This window comes from Scatophagus argus, chromosome 23 (genome assembly GCF_020382885.2).
Source record: "Scatophagus argus isolate fScaArg1 chromosome 23, fScaArg1.pri, whole genome shotgun sequence".
NCBI classification, from domain to species: domain Eukaryota; kingdom Metazoa; phylum Chordata; class Actinopteri; family Scatophagidae; genus Scatophagus; species Scatophagus argus.
The window spans coordinates 12514166-12529742 of record NC_058515.1 but is presented as its reverse complement, the minus strand read 5'-3'; the positions used below and the strand labels follow the sequence as shown (position 1 = coordinate 12529742).

General features: G+C 43.0%; 4 protein-coding genes across 4 annotated transcripts; all 4 read right to left on the bottom strand.

The window, feature by feature from the left end:
• Window positions 1–23: 23 nt before the first annotated feature.
• On the bottom strand, window positions 24–4346 carry LOC124054196 (E3 ubiquitin-protein ligase TRIM39-like). The gene is made up of 7 exons (XM_046379880.1): window positions 4190–4346; window positions 2695–3275; window positions 2440–2535; window positions 1716–1949; window positions 1431–1578; window positions 1323–1349; window positions 24–1234 (listed from the first exon to the last, which is right to left on the bottom strand). The coding sequence occupies exons 2-7, from the start codon at window positions 3268–3270 to the stop codon at window positions 669–671; spliced, it is 1647 nt and encodes a 548-aa protein (XP_046235836.1). The 5' UTR covers window positions 3271–3275; window positions 4190–4346; the 3' UTR covers window positions 24–668.
• Window positions 4347–4632: 286 nt separating this feature from the next.
• LOC124054199 (E3 ubiquitin-protein ligase TRIM47-like) lies at window positions 4633–7461 on the bottom strand. The gene is made up of 4 exons (XM_046379882.1): window positions 7385–7461; window positions 6402–7041; window positions 5508–5738; window positions 4633–5386 (listed from the first exon to the last, which is right to left on the bottom strand). Exons 2-4 carry the CDS (start codon window positions 6951–6953, stop codon window positions 5360–5362), a joined length of 810 nt encoding a protein of 269 aa, XP_046235838.1. The 5' UTR covers window positions 6954–7041; window positions 7385–7461; the 3' UTR covers window positions 4633–5359.
• Window positions 7462–7934: 473 nt separating this feature from the next.
• LOC124054202 (E3 ubiquitin-protein ligase TRIM17-like) lies at window positions 7935–10498 on the bottom strand. Its single transcript, XM_046379887.1, has 7 exons — window positions 10377–10498; window positions 9470–10052; window positions 9286–9381; window positions 8959–9192; window positions 8666–8813; window positions 8556–8582; window positions 7935–8470 (listed from the first exon to the last, which is right to left on the bottom strand). The coding sequence occupies exons 1-7, from the start codon at window positions 10451–10453 to the stop codon at window positions 7944–7946; spliced, it is 1692 nt and encodes a 563-aa protein (XP_046235843.1). The 5' UTR covers window positions 10454–10498; the 3' UTR covers window positions 7935–7943.
• Window positions 10499–10544: 46 nt separating this feature from the next.
• si:dkey-46i9.6 (E3 ubiquitin-protein ligase TRIM39) lies at window positions 10545–15326 on the bottom strand. The gene is made up of 7 exons (XM_046379879.1): window positions 15306–15326; window positions 13122–14115; window positions 12699–12794; window positions 12328–12558; window positions 11951–12098; window positions 11803–11829; window positions 10545–11712 (listed from the first exon to the last, which is right to left on the bottom strand). The coding sequence occupies exons 2-7, from the start codon at window positions 14070–14072 to the stop codon at window positions 11159–11161; spliced, it is 2007 nt and encodes a 668-aa protein (XP_046235835.1). The 5' UTR covers window positions 14073–14115; window positions 15306–15326; the 3' UTR covers window positions 10545–11158.
• Window positions 15327–15577: the final 251 nt, after the last annotated feature.

Sequence of the window (15577 nt, the reverse complement as noted above, 5' to 3'; positions counted from 1 at the left end):
TGAAGGAAGAAAGAAACCGGATGTTATTTCAAAATTCTGATCTTTTTATTTGGATTTTGAGATTTTTTAAGAAAAATTAGCACATTTTGTAGTGAGTTAGTAGTCAAGCTACATGATATGTTGACTGCACGCACACAAACACACATCACAGTTCATGAACAGTAGAATAGGTTGATTTCTGATTTCTGCAGATTCTGAGCAAAACAAGCTAAAAGGCACCTGCAGTATTTAAATACAGTGTGTGTATTTTCTACCCGATCAAACTTCTGCAAGTTAAATGCAATGATGTAACTTCACAAGAAACATACACAGTTCAGCAATATATTTAATGAATGCACTATGTAATTTCAGAATCAGAATCAGAATTCCTTTATTTATCCCCAAGGGGAAATTCTTTAATTCTTTAATTCTGTTCACCACCGCCTTTGGCTGCGCCTCCAAACTACATCACTGCTGAAAATGCTATTTGGGCCATTGCCACTGGGAATGTTGTACAGCATGTTGTAGGCTCATCATTCGTTGTTCCAGCCAGACTTCACCACAACTGGTTGTTCCTTTGCTGTCAAGCCTGAAGATCAAGTATTCAACACAACCTCCCCCCCCTCCACATTCTACCAAACACGACCTTTTTGCCTCCCAAAAGTTCCTCCACTCCACTCACACATTCCTCATGACACGTCCATTTCCTGCTCACAGTGTTTCGCAGCAGCAATAATCAAAGGGGCAGCATTTTTCTCGTCTTGTTTCGCATGTGGACTGAAATACGGGAAGATCTCATCATCGAACGAACACTCGGTAAACGAGTAGATGTGAGACTGCGCTGTCACATCGTAGAAAGACACAAGACCTTCCTCATAATCCACGAACACCCCCACCTTCTTTGGTTTCTCTTTCAGGGAAAGACGAATGGGTGGTGCTGTCAGGGCCGCGTACTTTTCATCCTCATAATGTACAGCGACCCAGTAACCGTTATCTGGGTTCAGCAGAAGTTTTCCTTTGCGGTTTGCGTCACCTCTTGCTACACCCAGGTCCCACCCGGTTTTTTTGCTGACCCACACCTCCCAGTAGGACTTCCCTGAGGTCAAGCTGTTGAGCCCCAAGATGCTGCCAAACAGGTCAAACCTCCCTGGAGAATCATCAGCTTCCTTGTACTCTCCGCCATCTTTCACTTCCTTCCCGTCATCAGAAACAACAAGACGTCGGTTTGCAGTAGTTGGATCCAGCCTCACATCCACTGTTGATTAAAAGTTGAAAATAAAAATAAGATCTAAACACAAATCCTTTTATTTTTCCAAATATACTGTCAGGAAGAAGCAGATTACCTGTAAACTTTGGAATTCTCTGAAGTTCTGTGAAATGAAGAAAAGGTCTTATGTGAATTAACGCAACATGTTAGTCTTTCATATTTACCGCCACGATTTAACTCTTACCGGTGGAGGTCAGCTTCTCCAGTTCCTGTTTAATTTCTTCCAACATAGTTGTTACAGTTGTTCTCATGGAGCCAAAAGACAACTTCGTGTCAAACTCCACCTCCGTCCAGTCTTTGATGTTGTCCATATCTTGAAGAGATGGGTAACTCTGAGACAAAAAGGAACAAGAGAAAGAATTCAAACAAAGTGCTTTGAAGTAGTTGGACTATTGAGCAGCTCTGGGAAAGACACACACTCTCTTCTTCACCCGTTAAACACACATCAGCTGAAAAGTGGTCCTCTCACCTGCAGGAAAAGGATGTGGTCCTCAAGCTCAGATATGTCAGTCAGATCAGCGATGTTCTTCTCGAGCATCTTGATCTCTGCTTCCAACTCGTCTGTGAGGTCTTTTGCCTGTTTCTCCACAGCCTGCCTCCTGTCCTTCAGTGGCTGAAGAACTCTCGTCTTGGCTCTCTCCACGATGTCAATCAAAGCTGTGAACACGGCCTCAATGTCGCCCCACTCGCTCTCCACCTGGTTCTGAAAACGGTAGAAAAGCAAGTATTGCTGTCTCATAAATTGTGCTCTTAACTGACTTCTGTGGTCTTTCTCAGTTTATCTGCATCCTACTTGTGAAACAAACAGTGTGGGAAATCATCTCTCAACTCTCTCAACCATTTTTTTTTTTGCACCAAGCTTGTAATTGCACTTCAAACAACAACTGGCACATGGATGAGAAAGTCTTGGCCGGGATATGCATTACTTGGATTGTCACTGTCCACATTGGAAGCCCATAAACAGTTTGGCCGACGCCCCCAGAGGTGAACATTAGATGACAGCTGATTGGGTTCTGATATTAATTATCAACCTCTCCAATAAGCCCAAATGATAAAGAACTTTATCATTTGCATCTCACGCTATAAATACTTGACAATTGTATGGTTCAACTGCCCACTGTTTGAAAAACCTGCTCTGTCAGTTCTGACTTTGCGAGGATGGTCGCATCCGCCTTCCAATCCACTCTGCTTACCGTGCAGCTCTTTAGAGATGCTTTAATCTCATCCGTCTGTATTTTTCTCTTCTCAATCTTCTCTTGTAACTCTGTCTTGGTGTTTTCAAGCTTGGCCTGTAGCAAACAAAAGGCATGTTAAACATATTCCATTCCAGATGAAAACTTTACCCAGACCGACCTTGTCATTTGCGTACAGCTCTTGGGCTTTTTTTTTTTTTTCTGCAGCTTTCAGTTAATATGGAGTTAAGTAGATGTACACTGCTGTCAACTCACCTTCTTCTTGTTCCACTCATCTTCAGTAGAAACCACCTCCTCCTGACCTTCACCCATACAGCTCACACAAATGCATCTCTCCTTCCTCCTGCTGTACAGCTCCAAAGGGCGTCCGTGCTGCAGACAAGCCCTCTCATCCAAGTTTTTCACGGGTTCCACCAGCTTGTGTCCCTTCAGCCTTTCAGTTGAAGAATGATTCCTCAGGTGGACGGAGCAATACGAGGCGAGGCACACGAGGCAGGACTTCTTTGCCTTCAGCTTTTGCTCTGTGCAGATGTCACAGGGCACCTCGCCGGGTGCTCCGGTGTACTTGTCGTCGTCTTCATTTGGGAGCCTTTTTATCTGTTCGATGATGTTTCTCAGGACGATGTTCACTTTTGGGGTTTTGCTCTGATGCTGCTTGCACAGGGGGCATGCCATGTCGTTGTAGTTGAAGGTGCGGGTCAAGCAGTTCTCACAAAAGGTGTGGCCACAAGCCGTGGTGACAGGATTAACAAAGAAATCCATGCAGATGGAGCATATTAGATGCTTATTCAGTGAGCAGGTCTCAGTGGGCGATGCTGGAGGGGAGGCCATATTGTCTGCTCAAAGAGAGCACCATGAGGTTATTCAGTTGGAATTGTCATATTTTGCTTTCAAAATATATCAGCTAAAAAACAAATACATACAATATATAGTCTTCAGAATTCCAATTATAACAACCTGTCATGTCTGTCCTTGTAATTTATGATGTTTACTGCATGTATGTTTCTCTCTCTCTCTCTCTCTCTGTCTTTCATCCTCTTTGTCCTGTCTACCTCTTCTTTCCCCCCTTCACCCGGCCGACTATCAGCAGGATGGTTCTCCCTTGTGAGTCGGGTCCTGCTCAAGGTTTCTTCCTGTTAAAAGGGAGTTTTTCCTTGCCACTGTCTGCTTGCTCGGGGGTTCAGGCTCTGGGTTTCTGTAAAGCACCTAGAGACAATTTTGATTGTATAAGGTGCTATATAAATAAATTGAAATTGAATTGAAAAAGGACAAAGTCCTATCAGCTACGAGGATGAAATGAGACGTAGGTTTGCTTGTTCAGGCAAGAGAAATTATAGATTACTTTATGTCTCATTATTTATTTAGGATTTTCCTGGGCAGATTTCAACAGTCAAGATGACAAAGTACATTTCTTTCTGCACAACAAGGAAACAATTTGACTCTAAAGTATTAATACAGATGACACACCCACTGGATAAGTCAGTATTGAGCATGTGTGTGCATGTGTTAAATCCCAACAGCATTAAGTTTGCGAAGACACGAAGAAACAAAACAAGCACGCTGTTAACGAGGTGAAAACACCTTTCTAAAGCACCACCTGTGATCACACTGCAGTTGAAATTAGCATATTTTAAAATCAAAAGCTGTACATCATGAAGTAAAAAGAAGAAGGACAACTGGTACTAACCAGCAGAAAACTGAGGTACAAACAGGTGATTCCTGTTAGAAGAAATACATTTAAAACACTTACAGGCTGAGGTTAATATTCCCCTTTAGAGGTGTTTAGAGGTGCTCCTTCTCTCACAGCTTCTTTCTCATTCTCTCTCTACTGCCTTCCAGTGTGTGTCCTTCCTCTGATCCTTCCTCCCTCTGTTAGGTTTCATTTCTGGCCCAAAAGCTCTGGCAATCACTTCCTTTACTGAAACAGACATGTCAGCATGTAAATGAACAACCAAATCACGTGTTGGTGAGCTGCAGTCGGGATGTGTTGCATGTGGACCAAGTTCACTCAGCAGGTTTTGTTGGGACGCTCACTGAGGTTTTAAACGTGAACTTTATAATGCACTTTATAATGTCTTTAGCTCAGTGTTAATGTTTGACTGCTATAAACTGTTTCGGTATAAAAGTTTCATTTCCTGTATTTGAAGCAAAAAAACACAACAAAATGTATTTAAGTTATTTTTTTTACTCAGAAATACACCTTTTTGCTTAAATACAACATTTATATATATATAAAAACAGAAAAATGAACATATACAGTGAAATACTGTACTGCAAACAAATGTCAGTATCACCCAGACAAAGGTTCCATTACTTTCATCAAGTTGTGATCCTTTAAATTTATTGAATTAAAGCAATTATTGTAGTTTTTGAGGTTTACTGTTGCTGAGGTTTACAAACCATCATTAATATTTTCTATGCACATAACTGTTGATTTAAATCAATTTAAAAGTAGTTACAGATGGACCAGGAATACTATCAAATCAATCTGTTTGACATTTTGGGAAATATGCCGATTATTTTTCCGGTGCAAAAGGACATTAGAGGATCAATACTGCTGTCAAGTATTGTAGTGTGAGTATTTCATATCTGAACTGTTTGCATATGGCAGTTGCTTTGTCTGTTCTTTTCACTGGAGGGCAAAAAATATCCTCTTCGTCTTTTTCTTGGCTGCTTTCCATCATCTGCTTGGCAGCAGAGCTGTTTGTTTAGGAAGGAGATGTTTGAACCACGGGAATTTCAAAATAAAGCTCCACTGGTTATGTATGATCATCACACTCCTATTTTAAAGTGGGATTTTGTCAATCTTCAGTCCCAATGATAAACTAATAAGTGTCTGACAGACTAAATAATTAAAATCCTTAAAAAACAAATTGCTCCAAGCGCTCCTGAATGTCGGTTGTCAACATTCGTCCAGTCGTTAAGAAGAAGCAGTGTGTCCAAACCTCTGTGGAGACGAGAGAGAGAGACTGCGTTAAAGGATCGTTTAATGACGTTTAATGTCACACACATTGACAGAAAACACAGAGGAATAAAAAGAAAACAAGTTAGTCGACTGTGACGCAGACCTGCAGGAAGTGGAGGTTGTCTTCAGTCAGCCAGAGCTGCTCCAGCTCGGCGTTTCTCCTCTGCAGCTCACAGATTTCCTCCTGCAGGTTTCTGGTCAGCTCTTTACTTTGTGTCCATGCCTCTTTTGGGGTTTCTCCACTGAGATCCACAGGGTGCTTGAGTTTCTCAACTTTATTCAGCCTCTCTTGAATGGCTTGCTCGAGTTTCATGCTTTTCCGTTTTATCTTCACCTGTGGAAACAACGTTACATCGGGACAATTAATGTGCTGAGTGACAAACAGCGTAATTTATGTTAAGTAAAAAACAGTCCTCGATACCACTGACAGCTGATGCAGAACAGACCGCTTTTACTTGGATGAGATTTGTGACCTTCGGCAAACACATGAAAGTTTCTCTCAAAGTAAATTATTGTGTATTTCCTCTTCAAAGTCATATAAATTGCTGTACTTTTATATTAATATGTGCTGAAATGTCAGTGTGTTTTATTTATTTATTTTCTTTTTGCTGTTGTTTCTCACAGCTAGAACCTTCTCTAAAAGTCGTATAGAAGTGAGGTTTTCTCTGCCATATTTTTGAACACTCTCATGAAATCATTTTACAACAACCATTTTATTTTATGAAATAATCTGTTCTCTCAAATCCTCAAGAAGGAGCAGATGGAGAACTCATTTCCAGAAAGAAAATAATCTGTTAGGGTAGAAAGTCTTGAAATTTAGAAATATAGGGATTCATTTTTCTACATTTTACATTTCCCTATTATGTTACATTGTGTGATGAACGTCTGAATATAAGGCTTGAAATGACAAAATCTATGAAAAGAAAAATGCTTGTGTTGCACAAAAGCAGCTCAGCTCTTTAATGTCGCCTGTTATGGTTCTCTTGTTAGACTTTACCTTCTTCTTTTTAGCTTCCATGCTGATAGAAATAATGTGATGGCCCCTGTGTTCTGTCTGAGCACACATGGCGCAAATGCACGTCTGATCGCTCCGACAGAACCTGTTCAGCTGCTTCCCGTGCAGTCTACACACAGAGTCCTCCAGGTTCTTCACCACACTGATCAGAAGGTGGCGCCCAAGATCTTCACTGCGGTAATGTGGCTCCAGATGAGCGGCACAATACGAAGCCATGCACTCCAGACAGGACTTGACTGCTCTGCACTTTGCCAGGCAGAAATCACAGGGAACCTCTCCAGCTTTTAAAGGCACAGTCACTTCCTCCGTCAGGGCGCCAGCGTGTAGCCTGTTGTCGGTTTTCAGCTGTGGCCTGGTGGGGAAACAGGCCTTGCAGAGGGGACATCGACAGGCCCCATTGATCCTCCAGTATTCTCCTATGCAGCCCAAGCAGAAGCAGTGTCCACAGGGGAGGGACGCAGGACTGGTGACCTCATCCAGACAGATGCAGCACTGTGGAGGCTCTGACATCAGGTCAAAACTCTGTCTTTGCATGTGTGTGCACACGGTTGAGGTCTGATTTGGTGTGGTGTCAGCATGCACAGATGATGGTGTGTTCCATTGGTTTTTGAAAATAGTGGATCTGCACAGAAAATAGACTCACAGGTGAACTTTGTCACTTCTGCTTTGCGACAAGAATCCAATCCAGCAGAACAAAGCTGAGAATGAACATTTTTTGGCAGGACAGCATAAAAAGACCAAAAGCTGTTTTATTTAAGTATGTAATTACATGTCATTACAAATACATCCAGTGTGGCTAAAACTGAACCTGACTCAATCATAACTTACACAAACTCTAAAGAGTGTAATAAAGTTCCAGTTTAATGATCAGCCCACAGCTTGTTGGTTTCCATTTCACATAAATCTGATGCAAAAATCACTTATAAACAATGAAACATTAAAATTTAAATATAAAACTGACATACCTTTCCTGTGCAGCCACCAGCTTGTCTATCCTGAGGCTAACTGGCTTGTGCTACACTCTTATCAGGTCTGGTCAGAGACACACCTTTCACTGCTGGGAAAGTGGAAGGAACCTGAACCTGTCATTTCCTGGATGACCATAAACACATATACACCTGGTAAAGCAGGTCATGAAGTTTCAGCTGCAGCCTCAGAGAACATTTGCAAGAAAACTACAAAATCTGTCCATTTCAGTACAGCAATAACACAAACACGTGTTGATGGATTTATTCTAAAGAGGAAAGTAAACATAAGTTCATAGCATCGCATCAAAATGAAAGAAAAACAACTTGTCCCACCATGAAAGTGTTGGATAATCATTCACGTTGACCCAGTGAGCAACCCTTTACAGGTAATGTCAGGGCAAGCAGCAGAGTTGAGCTAAACGTAACTTTATCATTAGCTCAAAAAAATTTTATTTTGGCAACTTCTTTAGACTGTTTGATGTCATGATTAGAGAGAAAAACTGGAATAAATTCACACATTCTTTAGCTTTGTCAGAGAAAAAAGAGATGCGTCATCTTAAATAATGTTGATAACCAAAGGCTTCGATTTCTTGGCCCAGCTGTAAAGATAAAAGTATGGGAACAGTTTCTCTGTGAAAGACTCTCCTGTGAAAGAGTAAATGTGCAGCTTCCTGTCCACATCATAGAAAGAGACTCTACCCTCGTTATAGTCCAGATACACTCCCACATTTATTGGTCTGGGACACAGGTGAAGGACTGTGTAGGGCGTACAATGAACTTCATAATCACTGCCCCTCTTTCCAATGGCATAGAAACCATTTTGTCTTTTCAGAGCGATCTTCCCCATTCTAGGTACCGTTTCCTTGGCAACACCAACATCCCAGTCGGTTCTCAGGCCGACTTGGACCTCCCAGTAGTGACGGCCAGAGGTGAAGCCCTTCGTCCCTAAGACCACGGGATGGTCGAACCTCTCGAAGTCTTCAGACGATGAAGGGCTTGCGTTTTTGGAGTACTTCAAACGTTTGCCGAATTCATACACCACAAGATAACAACCCGCCGTGGCTGGGTCAAAGGTGACGGACTCTGAGAAAATGAAGCTCTCAGCTTTAGTGATAATAAGTGACCTTAATCAGCAAGAAAACTAAATCTAAGGTATTTATGAACTCACCTTTATATTGTCTCATCCTGGTCAGCTCTGTAAGGAGTGAAAACATACATCACAGGAGTCAGGAGGAGGTCATGAGAGTCGGTGGCAAAGTTAATGCAGGAGATATTTACCCGTTTCTGTCAAAGTTTTCAGTTCTGCTTGAAAAGTGTGCACGAGATGAGTCACGGCTCTCCTCACTGTCTGCATGCACAGGTCTGAGTAAACCCTGATCTGAGACCAGTTCTTGGTGACCGATACTGTGCTCAAGTCCTGCAGAGTCTGAAATGATTCACATGAGCACATGATCACGAGCGGTACAGAGCTATATCAGTGCTGTAGGCCAGTTTAAAATAACAACCACACAGACGTGGGAGTGCCAAACAAAAGGGAAACAAGGTGGAAAACAGTGTGAGTGTCGACTGACCCGCAGGAGGCGAAGGTGGTCGTCACTTTGCGAGAGCTCCTCCAACTCAGTGTGCTTCCTCCGCAGCTGGATGACCTCCTCCTGCAGCGCGTCAATCATCGCTTTGTCTTTGGCTTGTGCTTTCCTGAGCTTCGCCTCGATATTCCATTTCAGTTTAGATTGTGTCTCTTGCACATGATTCATCAGAGTACTGAAGAGCCTGTGACTGTCGTCGATCTCTTTGTTGGCTTTTTTCTTAAAATATAAATCATTAAATAATTAAAACGTGTCTTTAGCACAGATGTAAAAACACAAATTACATGTGCAAAACTTTTTCCCGGTACTCACTCTGCTCATTTCAGAAGAGTCTGTGAAATCCTTTATCTTTTCCATTCTGTCCTCAATCATCACGTTGATCTTTTCTTTCTTGGACTCAATGTTTATCTAAAATTTGAAGAGAAAAACATGCCCAAGTCAAGCAATCCTTCATTTTAGGCTCAATTTACTCTCTTTTAACTAAATAAACTCTTACTTTCTGTTGAGCCCCTTCTTCTTCAACAGGCACAGTCTGGTGGTGTTTGTGCTCTGTCTCACTGCACAGCAGACAGATGCACACCTGTTCACCCCTGCAGAACAGCTCCAGGAGCCTCTCATGTTTCTCACAGACCCTCTCCTCCAGGTTCTCCAGAGGGTCAGTCAGCTTGTGTCTCATCAGGGAGGGCACTCTTTGGTGAGGCTCCAGGTGGGCTGCACAGTATGACGTCAGACACACCAGACAGGACTTCAGGGCCTTGAGCTTCACTTCTGAGCACACGTCGCACGTCACCTGCCACGGTGCATCAGCGCTGTCAGGCGTCGCAACTTTCCTCTTCTTTATCTGGACTGAAATCTCCTCCATGACCACATTTGTGGAGATCTCAGGCCTCACGTGGAATCTCTTATTGCACATCGGGCAGTGGCATAAATCGCTCTTGTCCCAGTGCTCACTCAGACAGGTTTTGCAAAAGTTGTGACCACAGGGCGTAGTGACCGGGTCGCTGAAGACGTTCAGACAGATTGAGCAATGGAAATGCTCCTCCGACAATGAAGCACTGAATGATGACATGATGGAAGCTCTGTGGGATTTAAAATATATCTATATATTTAGTTTTTTACATCAAGATTAACACATAGCACATTGACATAACATTATGTTATTGCCTCATACTGAAAACAGACACAAGAACTGGGGAAAAAAGTGAACCAAAAAGTTAGGTAAGGTTTTGGTTAGATAAGTTCATGTCTATTTTTAGGCTGCTCACAAATCCTGATCCACCCAATGAGTCATATTTACATGAATCAGCTCTCAATGTTTTTATTTTGCATAGCATCCTATTAGTCCATTATTTTTAAAAACAACAACAACAAAACACCCATAATCAGTTGGAGGATTGACTCACCTGACTGTAGTTTTGTACTCCCAGGGGGCTAAATGGTCTCTGACACGGGCAGACCAAACGCACCACAAACCGTTCATTACTCATCATCTTGAGATGAGGCTGAGGCAGCCCCAGAGGGTGTGGTCATGTGACGCCATTTAGCTGAAACGAAACTTACCGAAAACTCCATGACACTTGAGAGAATATTTATTGTTACAAATCAAGAAAATCTTTTTTCGGCATACAACATCCGAGCTTATTAAAAATCAGCATGCAAATCGGATGTGAACCACACTTTTTTGAGACATGCATTTAGAAGAAACGGTTCATTTTAGGAAACACCATCCTTTGAGTTCTTGTTTATAGTTTATAGACAGATAATTCCGCTCTCATGACTGTGTGGTAAATGCAAAACTACAGGTTAGCTTAGCATAGCATAAAGAATGACCCTGTCAAGTCATCCAGCCTTCCAGCACCTCTAAAGTTCAATAAATTGTGTTAAAGGTATGTTTAATTTGGATCAATCTGTACAAAAAAACAGAGAAATATTTGTGAACATAACTACACTCCATATTTTGTACAGATTAAATAAAAGAAAGTGAATAAGCATATTTCACAAAATGTCAAACTACCCATTCTAAGCTGGAACTTCCAGGAGCAACGTGTTGAGTGTGTTGATCTACACAATTCATGTAATAAATACACATATACACTAAAACACAGTTTCATCAAAACAGGTACAACTGCAGCAAAATGCTGTCACTTTTGTAAGGGCTTCTCAGTGTTTTTTGGCAAATTTATCATTAGCTTTGCTTGATCGGGCTTTTCTCATTCACTGGACAAATGACGATGGTATCAGAGGTTTTGTCGCAGCAGTACAGGTAGAAAAAGGGCAAGATCCTCTCCGTGAATGTATCTTTGAAAGTATAAATGTGGGTCCGAGCCCTCACTTCATAAAAGGACACTTGACCCTCCTCGTAGTCCACGTACACACCCACTCGTTTGGGTTTGGGGTCAGGGGAGAGCAGTGTTGGAGGGGATGTTGACGCCCGGTACCCCTGGCCCTTCTTCATGGCCAGAGCCCAGTAGCCTTGGGTGGTGCTGACAGAGATCCTGCCCTTTCTGTTGACTGAAGACCTGGCCACACCCAGGTACCAGTCGTCCTTGTCCCCCACCTGAACTTCCCAGTAATGTCTCCCTGAGGTGAAGCCTTCACGGCCCAGGACGATGACCACCGTGTCAAAGCGATCCGGGTGGTCTGGGAGGTCCTGCCATGCACCCAGGTGTCTCACCTGACGTCTGTCCTGAGAAAGCTGCAGCCAAGGGTTGGCCGTGTCAGGGTCCAGCGTGACGTCCACTGCAGAAACACCAGACATAATGAAGGACTTATTTGAGTGGAGAGTTTCAAGATGATTAAATTAAACCAAATGCAAAAAGGAAATTTTACCTGTATATTTCAGGATCTTTTTGATTTCTGGGAAAAACAAAAGACAAAAGCCTCTTCAGACATACTGTGTCAGCTTATTCTGGTGATTTAAAACCAAAATGAAGAGAAATTAAGAAAAGACATAGGGAATGTTGAAAGAAAATCCTACCACTTTCTGCCAGTTTGTCAATCATTTCATTCAACGTTGCCTCCAGTCTGGACACTGATCTCCTGATCATGCCTACACAGGTGTCAGTGGGAACGCTGGTCTCAGACCAGTCTTTAACAGAAGGAGGAGCACTAAGGGCTGGGAAGTTCTACAGAGAGACAGACACAACAGCATATCCATCAATTCATAATGCACAGGATATGTACTTCTAATGATCCAAATATTGGGATTGCAATACTCTTCAGAGCAAGAAGAGGGCGCTGCTGTTAGCAACACAAGTAATGTAAAAGGCACGAGAGGAAAAAACAACAAAAGCAATGAAAAGCAAGAGAGTTTCCCAACTTATCTCGTTTGTCACATATAAAATCATCTCTCACCTTCAAGAAGTGAATGTGGTCGGTCCGAGCCACATTCTCCAAGTCTGTTTTCCTCCTTTTCAGCTCAGCGATTTCCTGCTCCAGTTCAGTGATGAAGCCTTCAGCCCACCTCTCTGTCTGCCTCTGCTTCTCCTCTATGGACAAAACCAGCTCGGCCTGAGTCCTCTGGATGGAGCGCACCAGCTCTGAGAAGACATGCACGCTTTCCTCGACCTCTCTCTGAGCACTGGCCTTGAAAGACAGACAAAACATGCAAATTTATGTTGAATAATAAGAATAATCTTTGTCTAAAGACACTAATGATGGTACAAGAATTTCCATGCAGCAGCAAGCTGTGATAGCTTCCCATAATTAATCTCAGGAAGACTCACTTTGTTTAGTTCCACAGATTCTTTGATCTCCTCCACCTTTTTCACTCTGTCCTGGATCATCTGCTGGACGTCTATCTCTGTCCTCTTCAGATGAGCCTGCACAATGTGATTGCACACAAACAAGGCACACGTGCACATGACAACTTGTCTTTACTTTTACTGCTTATACTGCTGTAATTGCTTTGCTGCTTTTGAGGGCAAACACATTTGCCATCACCCCATGAAGCTTGCTGACAAGAAGGCACATGTGCTCCATCAGGGAATGTACTTTGTTCTACTGTGGAAGCTTTAAACTGCATATTAAAATGAACACTATTGAAATGTTCTTTGGCTCCGTCAGCTGAAAGCTCAAACTGAAAGCTGCTTCACCTCTGACAAATAGCTAAAACTTTGATTTTTGAACTTTAATCTGGTCCGTCCCACCTTTTTCTCCATCCACTCTCTCTCCACGGGGACGGTGTAGTGCGACCTGTGGTCCGTCTCGGTACAGAGCACGCACACACAAGTCTGATCCTTCTTGCAGAACAGCTCCAGGAGCCTTTCGTGTTTTGGACACATCCTGTCCTCCATGTTGGCGACAGGCTCCATCAGCTTGTGCTTGGTGAACCTGGCGGAATGAGATTTCAGGTGCTCCTCGCAGTAGGACGTCAGACACACAAGGCAGGATTTGACCGCTTTTGGTCTGCCGTCCCCCAGGCAAACATCACAGAAGACCACTTCCCAGGATGTAGGTGGGAGTGAGGAGGAGTGGGAGGAAGACGCTGGAGAAGCAGGGATTTGAGGTGAGGGTGGGGGTGATGTTTGGGGTAGTGGAGGAGGTGTTGGCCCCTGAGCTGTTTCTTGGGGGGGCGACGGATTAGAGGTTTTGGGTGCTGGCACTGGGGGGATCAGTGGTGGTAGCTCCTCTTGTAGTGGCTTTTTCTCTCCGGGTTTCTCTTTCTTTCTCCTGTCCTCCTCTTGCTTCTGCATCAGCTCCTCCAGGAGCTGCTGCTTCTGATCTTTTTCCAAAAGCCTCTCTTCATCCTCCTTTTTCCGTCTTTCCATTGTCCACTTCTTCTCTGTCCCGTCTTTCTCCTCCTCGCTCACTTTCCCTTCAGCACTTCTAACCCTGATCTCTTTGAACTGCTCCGCAATTTCCCGAAGGACAGTGTTAATGCTAATATCAGGCCTTTTGTAGAAAGACTTCTTGCACATAGGACACTGGTACAAAGGGCTGGTTTTCCAGTATCCCAGGATGCAGCTCTGGCAGAAGTTGTGTCCACAGGGAATGGATACAGGGTTGGTGAAGACGTCGAGGCAGATGGAGCAGTGCACCTGCTCTTCAGAAAGGTTCCCAGTGGTGGCCATTCCTACACGGCGGAGAGGCAGGGTCATTTTCAGTGCAAGAAACCAGGCTCTGAAGAGGACATCAAACCTGCTGTGATATTGAGGTTGCTAAAGTTAGATGGTGTGATTTTAATTTATTGATTTATTTATTTATTGGGGGGGGAGGGATTCATGCACATCTGCTCAGCAAGGCCTGACAGGACTCATGTATTGTTGTAAAATGTAATCTCTGTCCATTGAAGTTTTATACAACAAGATTAAAGGAGCCAGAATTCGGTGACTCCAGACAAAATAGGGGGCAGCACATCACCAGTGGAACTGCCAACTGCTACTCGCTACACTCTTTGCTGTAGCTATCTTTGGCTGTACCCATTACCTGCCTTTAGCCACTTAGCCCAGTTAGCCCAGACTTTTGTGGCTGAATCATATTGATATCCAACAGCTTAAAAAAATCTGATAATATATGAACTGACATTCACATAAATACATAAAACAGGCAAACATTTTTGATATGGATGCCTTAAATTTAGACCAAGATATAAACATGGGGGATATTTTACTGTTGAAAAATAAACCTCTTTGTGATTTCTCTTGGACAAAGCATGCAAAGGTAATACTGTTTTAAAGAATTTGTTTGGCATTTATTCTGCAAATTCGTCTTGCCTTTCAGCTGACATGTAAACCCCACCACCAAAATAATTGGAACAAGCTAAGAACAGCTGACACAAATACTTTTTTGTTGTTTCAGATGATAGGATTTTACAATTTTTAAACAAGACATTTGCATCTTTACTTAGACATAAAGTTACGTATATCATGCTTGTTTGATGTTTTGTCCACTGGCAGAAAACCTGTAAGCCGTAAGTGACCTGTAACACGGACAGCTCTCTACTCGAGGCCTAGGGATTCATGGCAGACCAGATTAACGTCTTTCCAAAAATATTGGTCGAGCCAGCGATCTGTCTAGCAGTGCTTCCTTTCCCTAAATAGTCAAGCAGGTTACTTTGACATGGAAACAAGTCAAGTCTCAAAAAATGTAAACTTGTCTTTTCTTTTTTCTATTTGAAACTGTACCTCACAGATTAGAGTCCATAGCACAGGACAGAAGTCTTAAACAGCCAAACAGCAATAATAATAATAATAACAATAATAAATACAAACACTTCCCTAAGACACCTATCGGTGAACAGAGAAGCAGATGTGACAATACAGAAATGAAAATACAGGAGGAGAGGACGAGGAGCGACAGGAAAAATTAAGGAGAGATATGGGGACACTCACCAGAGAGCAGCTGCCTCAAGGCTCTGCTGTACACTGACACATGAGACAGGCTGTAACCTCCACCCACCCCTCAACTAATACACACACACACACCTCAGACCCGAAATACACCACCACCACCCTCCTGCCCACCACCTCCACCTCCCTCTTTCTCTCTCTGTCTTTTTGCCCCAGATACAAATTTACTCTCCCCATTGGACCCTGAGAGCTCCAGGAGGAATGGCTTTAGCGCTTCAGAGAAGAGCAGCTTGGGTCAAATACAAGAGGGGAAC